Raw genomic sequence first — 18,115 nt, 5'->3', positions numbered from 1 at the left:
AGAAATACGCAGGGGCGACAAACAGACTTTCTTCACGCAGCATGGCTCGCGTAACAATGGTTTAGGATAAAGATCAGTACTTTGGAGGTAAAATACACTACAAAGTGTCCCATATCTTCCAGGAGATATGATTCAGGATAAAGATCAGTATTTTGGAGGTAAGTACACTACAAAGTACATATCTCTCTGGAGATAAGATCCAGGATCAATATTTTGGAGGTAAGGCACAATTTCAAAGGAATGTAGTCTTTGCCACAAACTAAAATTTTCTTATCCTTTGCAACCTGATGGTTTAAACTCTTGATATTTCAAACATTTTATATTTGATTTAACAGAATTTATAGTTTGAATTATCTATAGACATTGGGTTGTAAAGATATTGGATAAGAAAATCAGAGTTTGCTGGAAAGACTAAACTCCTTTATTTGGCAACATTCTAGAAATCGAAATTATTGTGTTCTCTTAATAGTTCTTCCATTATGATTTATGATTTCAGTCTATAGTTTAAATCTCCACAGCAAAATTATTTTTTACACTATCACTGTGACGGAAGGCTATGCAGAAAGTCACATGAAGATTTATTTTATTATCCACTCAATTTCTGAATGGTTTTCAAACAATTTCCTACTTAGGTGTAGCAGAACCCTACTGGATAAACAGTAAGGGTGGAGTAATTTGGGTTGAAAGAGAGCAACCTCTTTTCTACAGCTGGAACCAGAACAGCTCATCAAAACTCTGTCTAGCTTCTAAAAAAAGTTTACCATACAGAATGAAGGCTGATGACACTCTAGAGTTGTCCTATACCCTCTGTGCTGGTGAAAATGCTAAGGAAATGCAGACATATGCAGCAGCTAATTTCTGGGGAAGACCAGATTCTATTCCAGATGAAAGAATGATAACAAGCCCAATCTGGTCAACATGGGCTCAGTACAAAGCTGAAATCAATGAAAGCATCATTATGGAATTTGCCAATAATATTATTTCCTACGGGTTTGATAATAGCCAGCTTGAGATTGATGATAAGTGGGAAGCCTGCTATGGTGATGCCAAGTTTGATCTGACAAAGTTCCCAAATCCTGCCAGATTAGTGACAAACCTTAAAGCTAAGGGCTTCAGGGTAACCCTATGGATTCATCCATTTGTCAACCTTGAGTGTGAAAGTTTTGGCATTGCAACAAATCCCACAAGTGTTTATGTTGTCAGAGACCCTAAGGTAACTTTCCTCCTTTTAGTAAAAGGTTTTTGATGAAAAAGTAAAGAAATGACAATTAGATCCTAATAGTAATAGACTGTTGTTATGATTTTAAGTGACCCTCTATTAAAAAAGGACTTAATTCACAACAGAACCCTTGAAACCTTCATGTGATCAAATTACAGTACAGTTTCTTTAATGGGGACACAAATCTTAGCAACTGTCAATCTTAGTGGAGAACTCCTAAAAAAAACAAGTTTTGAGGGATTTCTGATTATTTTTGAAAAAACTCAAAAATGCTATTTTGGGGAAGTATTTGTTTTTTTTGTCCGTTTCTGTGTTGTCCGTTTCCGTGTTGAGGAATTTCCATAGCACCAAACCTACAATTGGGTGAATCTAAAAATGAAATCTTAAAAAACCAGTACAGCATTTCTACAAACCATTGGGTTTTGAAGTAGATTTTTAAATGCTCATTAAAGCACCAGTCTAATGAGAGTGTGAACATTAAGTTTGTTACTGTTGAAAGTAATTTTGCATACCAACCAAACAATAGTGGATGGAACAACTAGTTTAAAACTCTACCTTAACTTCTACTTTTGAAGTCCACTCACCAACTGGGCAAAATCGAGATGGAATAAAATCGACTTTTAAGATTGATGAGAATGTGCTAACTCTTATTAAACTTGTGAGAATATATTTAAAACAGCAAACCACTTTATACCGACAATAATTTGAAATCTTATTTCCAACTTGGTAGTTACTGAAATTTCTTGAAAAGGGTAAATTTGGAGATTTTACTGGAGAGCTTCCAGTGTCTAAGTTTCTACCTGGATTGACCTGGTGGTGGCAAGGGTTTGCTGCTGGGTACATTGACTTTACAAATACTGATGCAGTAGACTGGTGGACTAACCGGCTCAATACACTCAGGTTTATCTAATTAAAACAGTATTTTCTGATAGTAAGTGATTTGGACCTTCCCTTCCCTCTCCCAAAATATGAATGCAACCTTGCGCAAAATATGTCCTAGCCCCTTGGCCTCCTAGCCTTTCCTTTCTCCTGCCCTCATTTCTTTAGCCTGCACTAGTCGCAGCGCTCGGCCCACAATGTTCATAGACACTTTTTATGGATTTTGATTAACCATTTTAAGATATGCATTTCTAGGACTGAGTTTGGAATAGATTCCTTCAAATTTGACGCAGGAGAATATAACTGGCTTCCAACATCATACTATTTCCAAAATGAAACTTCTCAAAACTCCCCAGGGATTTTCACTACCAGGTTACTATGGTACTATGGTTACTATTTTTCTGAACTGAATTCAAATAAGTTTAGATATAGAATTTAAGAAGAAAAAGATTTAATAAGCTTTTTAGATATTTGCAAACATTAATTTAAATTTAAAATGTTGTAGATATGCTGAGGCTATATCTAAGTTTGGGAATATGATTGAACTCCGTGTTGGACGACACTCTCAGCATATTCCTAGATTTGTACGTATGCTGGATAAGTTCTCTGTCTGGGGCTATGAGAATGGATTAAAGAGTATGGTAACAACTCTGCTACAGTTTGGGATAGTAGGGTATCCGTTTATTCTCCCTGATATGATTGGAGGGAATGGATATGGTAATCTACCAAGCAGAGAGCTCTACATCAGGTTTTATAATAATTTCAACAAATTGTCCACAAAACGGCAAATATTATTTTATAATTTTTCTTTTTAACGTTTGTTTAACCAAGGACCGAATTTAATGAATTGGAGAGCACTGCTATCTCAGAATATCAGAGATTATGAAAGCTTCCTCATATTGTTTGGGATTAATTCCGGGCCATTGATTGGCTATATTTAAATATTATGTTAAAAATACAACTTTTTAAGGAATGATTTTTGCCATATCTGTCTGGCTTGTCCTATGACTGGGATTTACATGTTTCTACTTAGTTTGCAGTGTTCTCTGAACTTCCTACTGCCATGCTAATTCAAATCTGAGAGATTCAAAGTTAAAGATTACTGAGGATTTGAATTGGTCCTTCAGGATTTAAATCAGCAATAGAAAGTTCAGCAACCTCGTCAATTTATTAAATTTGGTTCCATGATGTGTTTCGTCACCATGTAGTGAGCTGATATTCTAGATGGTTACAAGTGAATGTGTTCATGCCTGCTGTCCAGATCTCATTTGTTCCCTGGATGTTTGATGATGAAGTTGTTGAACATGCACGTGTCATGATGAACCTTCATGCTCAATATGCACCAACCATTATACAGTTAGCAACTCAAGGTACATTTGTCATTTAAATTCATGTAGTTACTCATTATTAAAGAGGTTATAAGTGAACTGAAACTACTAAAACCATATGATAACTAAATAGCTAAAAGCACGAGTCAACTGTTTTTCATTTGTACTTTATTAATATACACATCTTACATAACTTCAGCACTAATTGATCTAATATATTCCTTTTTTATATCAGCTACAGAAACAGGTATACCAATTAACCGGCCTGTCTGGTGGCTGGATCCTACAGACGACCAAGCACTGGGCATTGACTCTGAGTTCCTGCTTGGCGATGATATCCTTGTAGCGCCTGTCATGGACGAGGGAGCTATGGATCGGGATGTATATCTCCCTGTTGGGGTTTGGCGAGATGGAAACACAGAGGAGATTATTGAGGGACCAACCTGGATATACAAATACCCTGCTGATCTTACCACCCTTCCATACTTTATCAGAGTTTAGTAGTAGAATAACAAATAAATACATTTTTGTAATGTTTGATGTTTTATGAATACATGTTTAGTTTTAGGAAAAGTAGTACAGAAGAGTATTTGGATAATTATTTGTCAGAAATTATACAATTATCATAAAATTTTACATTAAATAAACTGTTATTTGAAAAATTCATTTAATAGCGGATTTGTATGTTTAAGTCAGTAAGACTTGGTAAGACTAGACTATCGACAGCAAAACGGGACTGTACACCAAATGATCCATTGCATGATTTGAGCTGGTACAACATGTACTGTACTGTCCAGTTAGGAGTACCCAGTGTAAAGTCAACCCAGCCTGGCAAGATCACAGAAATCCCCTTTCAGGGAGATTATTGTGTTGTATTCTTTCTCATTAAACCCTTACTACAACAACAATAACAAGTAAAGATCATAAGTATGTCTCCTCTCATAAATCCAAATTTCTTTGTAAAGATGTTTGTTAGTACTTTAACCCTATTCCTGCTGGGGGGGGGGGAGTAAATTTGACCCCCCCCTGTTTTTTTTACATAACTCAAAAAGTATTGGTCTTAGACTATTGAAACTTTCTGATGTTCCTAAATACCCATAGCCTCCCCGTTAGGTCTAAAACCGGGCTTTTACTCAATGCCTGAGTCCTCAGGCACACAGCCTGAATTACTACTTTTCCTGGTTATTTAAAATTTTGCAAAACTTTTTACATATTTGAATTGACATGGTCAGGGGCTTTTCAAAAATAAATATTTTATTATTTTCTGGACATTTATTTTGTGTTTTCAAACATTTTTACTATATAACTGGATTTTGCAAAAAAAAATTCAATTTTTGCAATTTTGTATTTTTTTCGCAGATTCTAAAATAAGTGCAAAAGAGTTTTCCAACTATGTATGATTTGTTATATTTGGACAGAAGCGTATCCTGGTTTTCAAGTATGCCGGCTTTTCATGAAATTAAAATTTTTTACTGAAAGGGATTGTAAAGGGAATTTATAATGAACGTACATCTGATTCACTATTGAAATATGCTTGAGGAAAGATGACGAGAAATCCTTTATTTCTATCTGAAAATTGACTATTTTCAGTTGCAGTTTTTTATAAAAAGTTTACATAGTTAACAGTTGACAGGGTTCCGTTGAAATGAGTATGTCACCTTTTGAATTGTAGGACCCCCTGAAACTAGGTTAACGACGATAGACCCTTAAAACTTCTTTCATATTAAAGTGATTAGTTGATTTTAAAACATTCGTATATTTTCTATATTCTTTTCTCTCAACGTTTTTTAAAATTTTCCCTTAACATAAGTTAGTTGTTATACCTTCTTCTCAGAACAAGACAAGAAGAGATGATGTACCAGCACGGAGTGGCTACAGAGTTAAAAATGTACTGGCACGGGGTGGTAACTAGGATAAATTTCACCAGCACGACTCAGATATATCTGTAAGAGCATGGAGGAGGTTAAGAGGATAATGTTGTACTGGAACGGTTATCTGATTCTATAGAATACTGTAGGATAACAACAACATTAAAATATTGCATTTAAGCTACAGACATGTATTTCTCAAGTTAGGAAAATTATAAAAATAGATCCAAAGATAGATCCAAAAAACTGCCATTGTTTTAATCAAAATTATATTTATATTTTGATCAATAATATAAAATTTAAAATATTTCCATATGCTCAAATTTATAATATAATTTTTAATCTTTGAATTTGACGTTACTAGGCTTTTAATGCATATATATATATATATATATATATATATATATATATATATGTATTGTATCTATGTTTTAATTCCTTTTCCTAGCTTTTTTAGCTGTTTAAAGTATGCAAGCTAATCTGAGTTTGAAATATCAAAAGTTTACAACATCGAGTTCTAAAGATATTGAGGTTTAAATATTTGATTTTGTTCCAAAGACTCAATTCCTTTATATTCTACAAACATCTTTGCATTTGACATTGCCATTTGCTTTTTTAGCTGTTTAAAGTTGGAATGCGAGCCACCATTTTTTCTTTTGTAAATTATATTTCGCGGAGTTTTAGAAATATAAATGTCGACACTAGAAGTTTTTTCCCGGCAAAATTGTTCATCTATTACGTTTCATAAACCTTCCTTGAGCTGCCCCAACAAATTTGGGTTCGATTGGTTCAGCCGTTTTGACGTTTATTGGATAACAACAAACAACAAGCAAAGTATACATACAAATAAATCAAGCTATCCAGATATCAAAGTTTACATTTTAAAGGTTTATAAATACAAAATAATAGTTTTCATTGAAATCAAACCTTTAGTAACATTTCTAATTCATGAAAGTTTTTGTAGGGGGGGGGGGGGGGAAGGGTGCTGTTTTTAGCTGTTTAAAGTATGCAAGCCGTACTTTATTATGCCATGCATGCAACTTATTAACCACTATCTGAAGGGCCCGGCGTTGCCCGTGGAACGAAAAAATAAAATAAAAAATAGTCTTCAAAATATATTTAAAATAAAAAATTTAAAATTTTTTTTTTAAATTCAGAGGGTTGACTTTCATGGGGAAAACTGGACTTAAAGCTGGAATAGTAGACCTTAAATATTTCAAATTATGAATTCTGTTGGATAAAATAATCTAAGTTTGAAATATCAAAGATTTACATCATCAGGTTGCAAAGATATAGTGATTAGAAAATTTGGGTTTGTGACGAAGACTCAATTCCTATATATATATGAACGGTCCATATTTTCTTATATGTGGTCCGATCCCGGAAAAGTACAAAAAAATAACTAATTTAAGCTTTTTTTAAAATAAACATTTCACAAAGATTATTAAGGATTCACGGTCTCAAAAATAAATATCAGAATGTTTTTGTTTTGTAATTCTAAATTTGAAAATTAGGATTTTGAATTAATAAGAAATCCTTCTGATCTGTTCCACCTTCTAATTCTTTAAACTTAACGCACACATTTCTTAGTAAAACCATGACAAGCCAATACTTAGAACATGGATTTTCATAATTTCTCTAAAAATTTCTATAGAGGTTACTAAATGAAATAGCTCGTGGGGAAATGTTCATGATAATAAAATTTATTTATCTAGATTTGAAATTTCAGTTGTGTTAAATTTTCCTATTGTCTGAAGTTAAAGTGCAGAGACATTGCCATGTCAATGTTTAAAAAAAAACTTTTAGGGTTCTACAAATTTCAAATTTGTTTATTTGCTATTCTTATACTAAAACCAATGACAATATTTTTTATATGTGCAAAAAGCGAACCATAAATTATCGTTTGAAAACTATAAGATATTGCAAAGTTTTTAAAAATGTAATCCTTTCAAGAATACAGTTTTGAAATGTATGATGCATTTTAAAACTTCAAAACCTCAGAAAAGACAGGGGGCAACGGTAACTTACCCCCCCCCCTTTCTTTTCTGTGAAAAACAACACCACATTGTAGCGCACAATATCTTTAATTATATAAAACTGATTATATCGTTAACAAACCCATTCAAATCTGCAGTTATTCCTTTCTAAAATGCGCTAAAACTTTTTAAGAAATCCGCCAACAATAAGCAAAAATGGGCGCTGGATTATCAAAAAAAGTTTCTGGAAAGAAAAGTAAATTCAAGAATTTCTCAATCATCAAGTTGGGACGGAATCGTAGATCGAAAATTCCAGAACGGGTGAGGATCAATATTGTTTATTTTAAGATTTTAAGCAATTGATGTTTAAATATCTCTTTGTTAGAATAAAACATTCGTATTACAATAAATAATTTTAGATTTTTGTGTTATCATACAAATATTATTTTGAAAAAAAATAAATTTAATAAAATTAATAAAACATTAAATTCAACATATAAATTCTTTCGAAATCTTGTATTATTATTTGTTTATATTTTAATTGAAATATTCTGGTAAACTTAAAATGTTCTTTTCATGAACTCAAATTTTTACATGTTAGCAATTCTTCTTAAAAACTCTTCAAAAAAAAGGAGTTATAATAAAAGACATTAAAGATTCCAATCTATGCATGCTTGCAGATTATCTTAATTTGACGTAGCAGGGATTTATGGTGACAAGAACTCTGTTCCTTTGTTTAAATAATTTTTGAGCATAAAAAAGGTCTTAAAGTAAAAAAGTTTTTCTTCTTTTTCAGAAGCATGATACCAGGGTACATTTTCTTCCTCAGCCCGCGGTAACAGGAGATTTAAAAGAAGATATTGCCCAGGAGGATGGGCAAAGAAAGAAAAGAATTAAAGGGATTGTTGAACTAATTTCAAGTCAAGTTACGATCACAATGGTACCCTCTGGACTTTATGAAACTAGCAATGAGAAAGATACACCTCGATTTCCTTCCCTGTCTTTGCTGCAAGAATCCTATTCTCACTTTTATAGAGAACCTTGTCGTGAAAGCACTAAATTCACAAGGCCCTAAAAAATCTGGTTCATCAGTGTACCGGGCCAACTTTAAGGCAGCTAGGGCAAGCTGTGTACAGATTACATGTAGTAAATGCCCTATTCCTTTTAGCTCATTACAAATATACAGGTACAACTCAATTTAGAACTCCAGAGGCCGAATTTAAAGAATTTGAGCCGCTGTTTTAATTTAAGCAGTGGCTTAAATATGGTTGGTTCCACTCAAATTTGTATTAAATTTAAGATTTAAGCCAGCGGCGGTCAATTAAAACCGGTTTTCAGGGGGGGGGGGGGTGGATTTGATATGTGGCTTAAATTCATTTAATTCGGACACAGGTTCTTCAATAATACCTTGTTCAGTATCAATCCGGATACAACTCAATCTGTATTAATCCAGGTATCTATGTTTCAAGATACAACTTGTGTTGACTCTCATCTAGAACACTCAATCTGTATCAATCCAGATAAGAAACCGTTGTATTCTTCAGGTATCTATGCCTTAAGATACAACTCAAACCCTCTCGTTAATCTGCAAGGCATAAGAACTATTCTGTTCAATAATACTTCAGTATTAATGTCATTTTGGAAAAGACTTAATCTGTATCAATGCTCAATTCCTCTCATTAATCCATGAGGCATAAGAGCTATTTAGTTCAATAATACTTTAGTAGCAATGTCAATCCAGACACAACTTTATCTGTATTCTTTGGTATCTGTTTTACCCGATACACTAAAACCCTCTCGTTGATAAACAAGGATTATAACTACTCTAAGACTGTAATCAAGCAGAGTATTATTTCAAATAATGTATTTTTGGTTTCTATGCTACAGTTTAAGTTAATGAACATTATTACAAGTTTTACGTAGTTATTTACAAACGTAATTAAGCTAATCATGATACAGGTCGTACATAGTTATTTACAGCATAGTTAAGATATACAAGTTTTACGTAATTATTACAAAGCTAATCATGATACAGGTCTTACGTAGTTATTTACATCGTACTTAAGATATACAAGTTTTCCGTAGTCTATATATAAATTTGGCTTGTCTGTTTGTCTGTTTGTATCCAATAAACGTCAAAACGGCTGAACCAATCGGGCCCAAACTTTTTGTGTGACATCACGTGACCACAGGGAAGGTTTATAAATGATAAAAGTTTTTAAAAATGTGTTTTAAAGGTTTTTAATTTTGTAAAAAAAATTTAAATTCTTGAAAATCTGCGATTTTTTTTTAAATCCGCAAAATTTTTTTCTTCTTTGTTTTTAAATGCAAACAAAAAGAACATGTTCACAATTTAATTAGAAGATGGGCGCGAAGCGCCTCAAAAGCCTAGTAATTTACAAATGTCGATAATTAATAGTAAGCGTAGTTTGGTTATTAATAATGTACAACGTAGTTCAGGTTTACATATATAGGGTTACACAAAATTCAATACATATATACATACATCCTTTTTAGACAAAAAACGGTACAGTAAACTAAATTAATCATCCACTCCTAGGGAGAATAAATTGTGAAGGAAACCCCATCATTTTTGCACTGAGAAAGGTTTAAAGGAAGCCATTGTGAATCGGGCATTTGTAATTTTTAAAATCAATTGTTACTTTAAATTACGGCAACAATCCCTTTAAAGAGTCTAAACCTGATAATCCATCTGTGGCACAGCTAGGAGAAATCAATTCTGAAGATCATAGTTTGTCGGAAACATTGAGAGAAAGGTAAAATGTTTAGAAATTAAAAATATTACTTTTCATAAAAAAATGCGACTTATACACTGCAGTCTACAAACTAGACAGGAGAGGATGATACATTATTTTAGGCATCACTTGTACGACTTTGTGACCTCGTAGCTTCAAAAGTTTTGGCTACGAGGTCACGAGGTCACGAGGTATTCAATTAAAGTGGAAATTACTTTAGTTTAACGTGCATACAATCCAAAAATATTTTGTGGAGGTCTGAATCTGGGTGTGTAAAAATCTACGGATATATCGAATAATATGAAACTTTCCTCGGTATAAAAAGTTTATATCTTGAAAAAAAAAATTGAGTGTAAACTGGATCAGCATTACATTTTTACAATTGCACATACAAAATCCGAATCCGGATCCGCGCCAAAATTAAGTTACGGATTCTAAACATTAAATGAAAGTATTCACAGAATACGCAAAACTGTAACATTTTAAAGTTTAATAATATCCATTACTTGTTTAATTAAGATGGAGATCAATGCTTGATCCTGAGATTCAAAAGTTCTGATTTCAGCATATTCTAAATAGATTTAAAATAATGTTTATCTCTTTGTCAAAGTTGATCATATAGAATATGATTTAGGTTTGGGCAGCGCCGTTCTCATAGATCAGGAGGAGAATGGAACCGGTTTCTGCAATCCCTAGCACGTGGTCCGTAGCACGTGGACATATGTCTGCTGATATTTCAGCTGAGTTTCAGCTAAATTTAAGCGTTAAATATATATTGGCTGAATTTATCAGTTAAATCCGTTAACTGATTTTATCAGCTTAATATGTATCACGTAAATTTATAAGCTGATATTTTGTGTGTGTATAATGTATATTGTTGTTTAAAAAAATATTTTTGTTTTTATTAATAATCTATAGCATTAGCATACATATACATTACAATACATATATAGAGAATGTTTTTCCATGAAAAACAATATTTTATATTTTCATTGTTTATTGATTTCAGATTAAAGTCAAGCCTAGTATTTCATTTCTAAATATGAAAAAGTACATAAAGAATAAAATTGTGTGAATTTGAAATGTGAAAATCTTGCTCTGGCAGGAGGGGGAGGGGGGGTTATATAAACAGTTTCAATTGGGAACTTTTAATTAGTTTCTTCTAAAGTTCAAAGTTTTAGGATTATAAAAAAGTTGAAAATATCTAGAGAATATTCTTTCAACACCTTTCATAATTATTTCCGTTTTCTATTTTTTTTTCTGTCTTAGAATAAAACAATAAATCTTAATCTTACTTTTGAAAATAAATACAAACAGTTATTTTAAGTTTTCATATTTACAAAGCCAAATTTTAACTTTTGTCTGATAAAGGATGAATGAGATAAACATTTTTTTTTTGGTTTCTCTGTGAATGGGACTAGAGAATTTAGGCTGCAGTGACAATGAAGAAATTTGTGAAAGTTCAAAATGTTATCACGATTTTCCATCATTTAAAGGGTACCGTTGTGTTTCGAAGTAGCTGAAGAGAGAGTCAGTTTATATTACGTTAACAGTTCCATGAAGCAAATTTCTATTAACTTTTTAACAAATGTGTGTCTTAAAAATATAAATGAAAAATATTTAAAAATTCATATTTTTTGTGATTGTTATAAACATGGTGCACAAAATACAATAGATAGTATAACAAAAACAGTATCGCAAAATTAGTAAAAAGTACTCCCAATAAATTTATGTGAGTTTTCCTCACAATAATTTTAGTTATTTATTAGAATACCTTCTCTGTAGGAGAACTTATTAGATAAAAGAAAGGTAGAGGTGTATTAGACCAGGAGTAAGGTAGAATCTAGAAACTGAACTTAGAGAGTCCGAAGAGAAATCCTCCGAATATTTCAGTTCTCCGGTATATCTAAACCATAGTGTACATAGTTCAGTTCTCCGGGATATCTAAACCATAATTTACATAATTTAGTTCTCCGGGATATCTAAACCATAATGTACATACTACATAGTTCAGTTCTCCGGTATATCTAAACCATAATGTACATAATTTAGTTCTCCGGGATATCTAAACCATAGTGTACACTGTACATATTTCAGTTCTCCAATATATCTAAACCAAAGTGTACATTGTTCAGTTCTCCGGGATATCTAAACCATAGTTTACATACTTCAGTTCTCTGGGATATCTAAACCATTGTGTACATAGTTCAGTTCTCCGGTGTATCTAAACCATAATTTACATAGTTCAGTTCTCTGGGATATCTAAACCATAGTTTACATAGTTCAGTTCTCCGGGATATCTAAACTATAGTTTACATAGTTCAATTCTCTGGGATATATAAACAGTAACGTACATAGTTCAGTTCTCCGGTATTTCTAAAACATTGTATACATAGTTCAATTCTCCGGTATATCTAAACCATAATTTACATAATTTAGTTCTCCGGGATCTTTGAAAAATAGTGTACATATATCAGTTCTCCGGTATTTCTAAACCATAGTGTACATAGCTCAGTTCTCCGGTATATCTAAACCATAGTGTTTACATAATTCAGTTATCCGGGATATCTAAACCATAGTTTACATAGTTCATTTCTCTGGGATATCTCAACCATAGTGTACATAGCTCAGTTCTCTTGGATATTTAAACCATAGTGTACATAGTTCTGTTCTCTGGGATATCTAAACATTAGCGTACAAAGTTCAGTTTTCTGGGATATCTAAACTATAGTGTCCAAAGCTCAGTTCTCCGGAATATCTAAACCATAATGTACATAGCTCAGTTTTCCGGGATATCTAAACTATAGTGTCCAAAGCTCAGTTCTCCGGGATATCTAAATCATTGTGTCCAAAGCTCAGTTCTCCGGTATATCTAAACCATAATGTACATAGCTCAGTCCTCTGGGATATCTAAACTATAGTGTCCAAAGTTCAGTTCTCCGGGATATCTTCATATATATATTTATTCAACTACAACCATAGTTTACATAGAATAGTTCTCCGGGATATCTGAACCATAGCGTACATATTTCAGTTCTCCGTGTAGTGTACATAGTTCAGTTCTCCGGGATATCTAAACCATAGTGTACATATTTCAGTTCTCCGGTATATCTAAACCACAGTGTACATAGTTCATTTTTCCGGGATATCTAAACCGTAGTGTACATAGTTCAGTTCTCCAAGATATCTAAAATGTAGTTTACATAGTTCAGTTCTCCGGGATATCTAAGCCATAGTGTACACAGTTCAGTTCTCCGGGATATCTAAACTATAGTGTCCAAAGCTCAGTTCTCCAGGATATCTGAACCATAGTGTACATAGTTCAGTTCTCCGGGATATCAAAACCATAGTTTACATAGTTTAGTTCTTTGGGATATCTAAACCATAGTGCACATAGTTCAGTTCTCTGGGATATCTAAACCATAGTGCACATAGTTCAGTTCTCCGGGATATCTAAACCATAGTGTACATAGTTCAGTTCTCCGGTATATCTAAACCATAGTTTACATAGTTCAGTCTTCTGGTATATTTAAACCACAGTGTACATACTTCAGTTCTCCGGGATATTTAAAAAATAGTGTACATAGTTCAGTTCTCCGGTATATCTAAACCATAGTGTACATAGTTCAGTTCTCTGGTATATCTAAACCACAGTGTACATAGTTCAGTTCTCCGGGATATCTAAACCATAATGTACATGGTTCAGTTCTCTGGTATATCTAAACCATAATGTACATAGTTCAGTTCTCCGGTATATCTAAACCAAAGTGTACATAGTTCAGTTCTCCGGTATATCTAAACCATAATGTACAAAGTTCAGTTCTCCGGTATATCTAAACCATAATTACATAGTTCAGTTTTCTGGGATATCTAAACCATAGTTTACATAATTCAGTTCTCCGGGATTTCTAAACCATAGTATACATAGTTCAGTTCTCCGGTATATCTAAACCATAGTGTAGATAGTTCAGTTCTTTGGTTTATCTTAATCTATAATGTTTTTGCATAGTTTTCCATAGAATAACTAAACTGTCCAGTTTTCATAGTTTAGTTGTATCATGTATGGGGTTTCTAAACTATTGGATACATAGTTCATGGTTCCCCATGGAATATATAAACTGTCCATGGGTTCATAGTTTAGTTGTATCATGTATAGGGTTTCTAAACTATTGGTTCCCCATGGAATATATAAACTGTCCATGGGTTCATAGTTTAGTTGTATCATGTATAGGGTTTCTAAACTATTGGATACATAGTTCATGGTTCTCCATGGAATATATAAACTGTCCATGGGTTCATAGTTTAGTTCTCTGGGACATCCAAACCAGGAATATGGGATATATTTATGCATTTGTCATTGGAAGGTTTATGTCAGTTAATGGGAAAGTTCAACAATTTTGCCAGGAAAAAACGTTTGAGATTCACATTTTTGAAAATGCGCTAAATCTGCGAAAATTTAAAAAAAGATAAAAATGGCGACTCTCAGAACAACAGTTTAAAAGTTAAAGTTTTGAATAGAAAAGGGTGCGCGAAGCACCCTAAAAGCCAATTGTACATTAAAAAAGTACACTATGACAGCTCACTGAGTAAATTACTGGAATGTATGCTTTGCAAAATTTATAACACTGTTTTATTTGCGATGGTGGTATATTTGCACAATGTTATTTTTAAACTTTTTTACATTTTACATTAATATCATATTCATAATATATATTTGTATTAGGAAAATTATGTTCTAATATTATTATATTATATTATTATTTTAATTGTTTACTATTATGAGATAAACATATAATAATTATTTGGAAAGCAAACTAGTATTTCCTTTTTATGAATAATATAGAACGTTAACTATGTAAATACTAAAAATTGTCATTATTATAAATGTAAACTACTTCTAGAAGAAATGACAGAATTTAAAAACAATTTATTGCTTGAAAACCTACCTATTAAGCCGTGCTAAGACATTTCAGTGATTCCACTGAGTTCCCCTTGGAATAACATTTTGATTGAAACCAAACTTTGAGGCACATCGGTCAAGGGGTTTATGAGTTACTAGCTGGAGGGCCCGGCGTTGCCCGTCGATAAAAAATAAAATTTTTTTTTTTTAAATTAAAAAATATATATTTTCGATTTTAGCCTATAACACCCCCTGGTCACCCATGAGTGTCCACAGAAAAATTCAGCCCAATCGGTGCAGCCGTTTGGCCGGCAATAGGCAACATATACATATACGAATCTCTTGTTTTATTATATAGATAATAGCACATACAAACAAACAGAGATATACAACTACATATTTATATATATATACATATACATATACTAGCTTGGGAACCCGGCTTTGTCCGGAGGTTACCTTATTACAGTCAAAGTTCCCCAATCAAAATTTGAAGCATCTGAGTTGTGTTCGGACAAAAAAATATTTTATTTATAAATTTTAAAATTTCTTCAATTTTCAGATATATTTTCTTTACAAAATATTATGATAATCCATACATTTTTTATTCTATGTACTTAATTTAAATCTTAGCAAGAAAAAAACCGTAAAAAAAGTTGTAACAAGTTGTAACAAGTCTCAGAGTTTCTAAACCGCGAATAAAAAGTGTCCAAGTTATCTAGACAGGAAGCCAAAACTTTCCTCTTCTGTAAAACCAAGAATTTTAAAATTCAAAAATAAAACAACTGTGTTAAGGACAAAACTTGTTTAATATTCATAAAACTTGCCAGTAGCTCTTGGAGTATTTAATATGTTTCATTTAATTTAATTTAATTTTAAAATACAAAATATTTATGTATAAATTAAAACTAGCTGAAGTTGCCTGTGGAATTTTATAAACACGATTTTTAAAAAATTTTTTAAGATTTGTTTAACTCGAGAAACTCACGGAAATGTTTTAACTTGATTTTAATATTTAAAGTTGAATGGGTTCATTTTTTATTAGGAAAAAAAGCTAAAATCGTAATTTATGACCAAGCGACGACAGACACCGGGCGGGAATAACTTTGAGTACCTTGAGGCCGAATTTAAAAAATTTGAGCCACGGCTTTGTAACAAACTCTGATTTTCTAATGCCTATATTTTTTCTACCTGATGGTGTAAACCTTTGATATATCAAACTTAGATTTTTTCATCTAACAGAATTCATAGTTTGAAATATCAAAGGTCTACGGCATTGGGTTAAAGATATAGAGATAAGAAAATCATAGTTTGTGACAAAGACTCAATTCCTTTGAGACGCGGTTCAAATATGGTTGGTTCCATTTGAAATCGTATTCAATGTTTTAAGATTTATGCCGGCGCTCAATTGATACCGGTTTTTGGCGGATTTGAGACGTTGCTTAAATTCATTAAATTCTGACTCCTGGGCAATTCTGGGTTCTCAAGCTAGTATTGAATATTTCTTTTAAAGTTTTGATAAAGTTTAAAATTATAAAAATAAAATTTACTTTTACCCTTCACAATTACAAATCCCCTGTGCCATTTTTTTTAAAAACTTTACCATGAAAAGGCTGATTATTCCTGCAGTTTTCTCTTTACCGTGAAAACCTTGAATCTAAAAACTAGATAATATTTTTTACATAGGCATTAATGGGATAAATTGGGCCCTCCAATCCTCCCTTCCCTTCCCCCCTCCCTCCCCCCCCTTCCTCCATAGTGTTAGTAGTGTTTTTAGGGTTAAAAATAGTGGAAACAAGAAAACTGTGGAATAGGAAGATGACACTAAAGCAACTCGAATTTAAGTTTAGGACTATCTATGTACTATCTGTGTGTCTGTTTGTCTGTTTGTCCGATCATAACTCAGGAACCCCTGGGAAACTCGAGAGACACATGGAATGTTCTTAGCTTGGTTTTGGCTTTTCTAAGTTGAGTGGGTCGACTTTAATAGCGAAAATTTAGTTTCTCGGTAAAATCGCTCAAGTGCGGGTAAACGGCGGGAGTAACTTTTAATAACCTTGGCAGCGCTTATTTCTCAAGCTAGTTTAAAATAATCACCTTAGTCAAAAGTACGAGGGGTGCTAAAAAACCAATGAATTTAGTATCGGAAATTTAAGTTATACCCCGGAGAGAAACTATTGCACCGGGAAAAGAGTCAAACAAAGGAGGAGCTGGGGAGGGGGACGTGCAGTAAATTGAAGTATTTACCATAAACTCAAATGTTCTAATCATTATATTTTTTAACCCTGATTGTGTAAACCTTTGATATTCCAAACTAAGATTTTCTATTTAACAGAGTTCATAGTTTGAAATATCTAAGGTCTACAACATTGGGTTTCAAACCTATAGGAATTAGAATATCAGAGTTTGTAGCAATTTAATTTAACTAAAGTAAACAGTATATCTATATAATAAAATATATATATGTTGCCTATAGCCGGCCAAACGGCTGGACCGAATGGGCTGAATTTTTTTGTGGACACTCATGGGTGGCCGGGGGGCTAACAAAATCGAAGAAAATAAATTTTCAAAATTTTTCTTTTCTTAAATTTTCTCTTTTTTCCACGAGCAACGCCGGGGGGCCTTTCAGCTAGTAGTATATAGATATTTACTTGCAAAAAAATCTGTAGTTCTCAACGTCCATATTTTAATTTGTAATTGCATTCAAAGTTTATCCTGTAAATAAATATACATAGAAATCAATCATATATCTATGTTTATTTATTTTTGTTTTTACATATATATATATATTAATATACTTATGGATATATTATAATAAGATTTTTTTATAATTGAACATGATGTGGTCCTCCGAAAAAATGTGAAAATGAATAGTATTTTTTTTAATACCAACTTTATAATTCATCTTAATAAAAAGTTTTGTGTGTCCGAAATTATTGATTTTGTACTTTCTATTGAGTTAAAAAAATACAGAAAATACAACGCAACGTCATAATGCATTAAATTGGATTTGATGAAATATTCAGGTTTTCCAATTCTTTCCGTGATATTGTCATGAGTTGCATGATGATGGTCTCAACTTTGGAACATTTACCTTCGAATTCTAGCAGCTAGGAGCTAGGTGTACACACTTTTCAATTTAAATATTTAGTTATTTAATTATACTAGGCTTTTAGGGCGCTTCGCGCC

At 32.5% G+C, this 18,115-nt stretch overlaps 2 protein-coding genes across 2 annotated transcripts; both read left to right on the top strand.

Annotated features, from left to right (window-relative positions):
* Positions 1–109: 109 nt before the first annotated feature.
* LOC111718471 (myogenesis-regulating glycosidase) lies at positions 110–4,092 on the top strand (the record flags this gene model as incomplete). The annotated part of the gene is given in 7 exon segments (XM_023494084.1): positions 110–158; positions 633–1,213; positions 1,971–2,119; positions 2,354–2,470; positions 2,604–2,846; positions 3,323–3,468; positions 3,662–4,092. Coding segments are annotated over 7 exon segments (1,551 nt in total), but the record flags the coding sequence as incomplete, so codon positions are not given.
* Positions 4,093–7,443: 3,351 nt separating this feature from the next.
* LOC111718467 (uncharacterized) lies at positions 7,444–10,930 on the top strand. The gene is made up of 4 exons (XM_023494081.1): positions 7,444–7,591; positions 8,067–8,169; positions 9,963–10,047; positions 10,661–10,930. The coding sequence occupies exons 1-4, from the start codon at positions 7,487–7,489 to the stop codon at positions 10,734–10,736; spliced, it is 369 nt and encodes a 122-aa protein (XP_023349849.1). The 5' UTR covers positions 7,444–7,486; the 3' UTR covers positions 10,737–10,930.
* The last annotated feature ends 7,185 nt before the right edge of the window (positions 10,931–18,115 follow it).

The sequence above is a fragment of the Eurytemora carolleeae genome, unplaced genomic scaffold, assembly GCF_000591075.1.
Source record: "Eurytemora carolleeae unplaced genomic scaffold, Eaff_2.0 scaffold78, whole genome shotgun sequence".
Taxonomy (NCBI): domain Eukaryota; kingdom Metazoa; phylum Arthropoda; class Copepoda; order Calanoida; family Temoridae; genus Eurytemora; species Eurytemora carolleeae.
The sequence above is the reverse complement of the archived record's forward strand: the minus strand, read 5'-3'. Positions and strand labels throughout refer to the sequence as shown.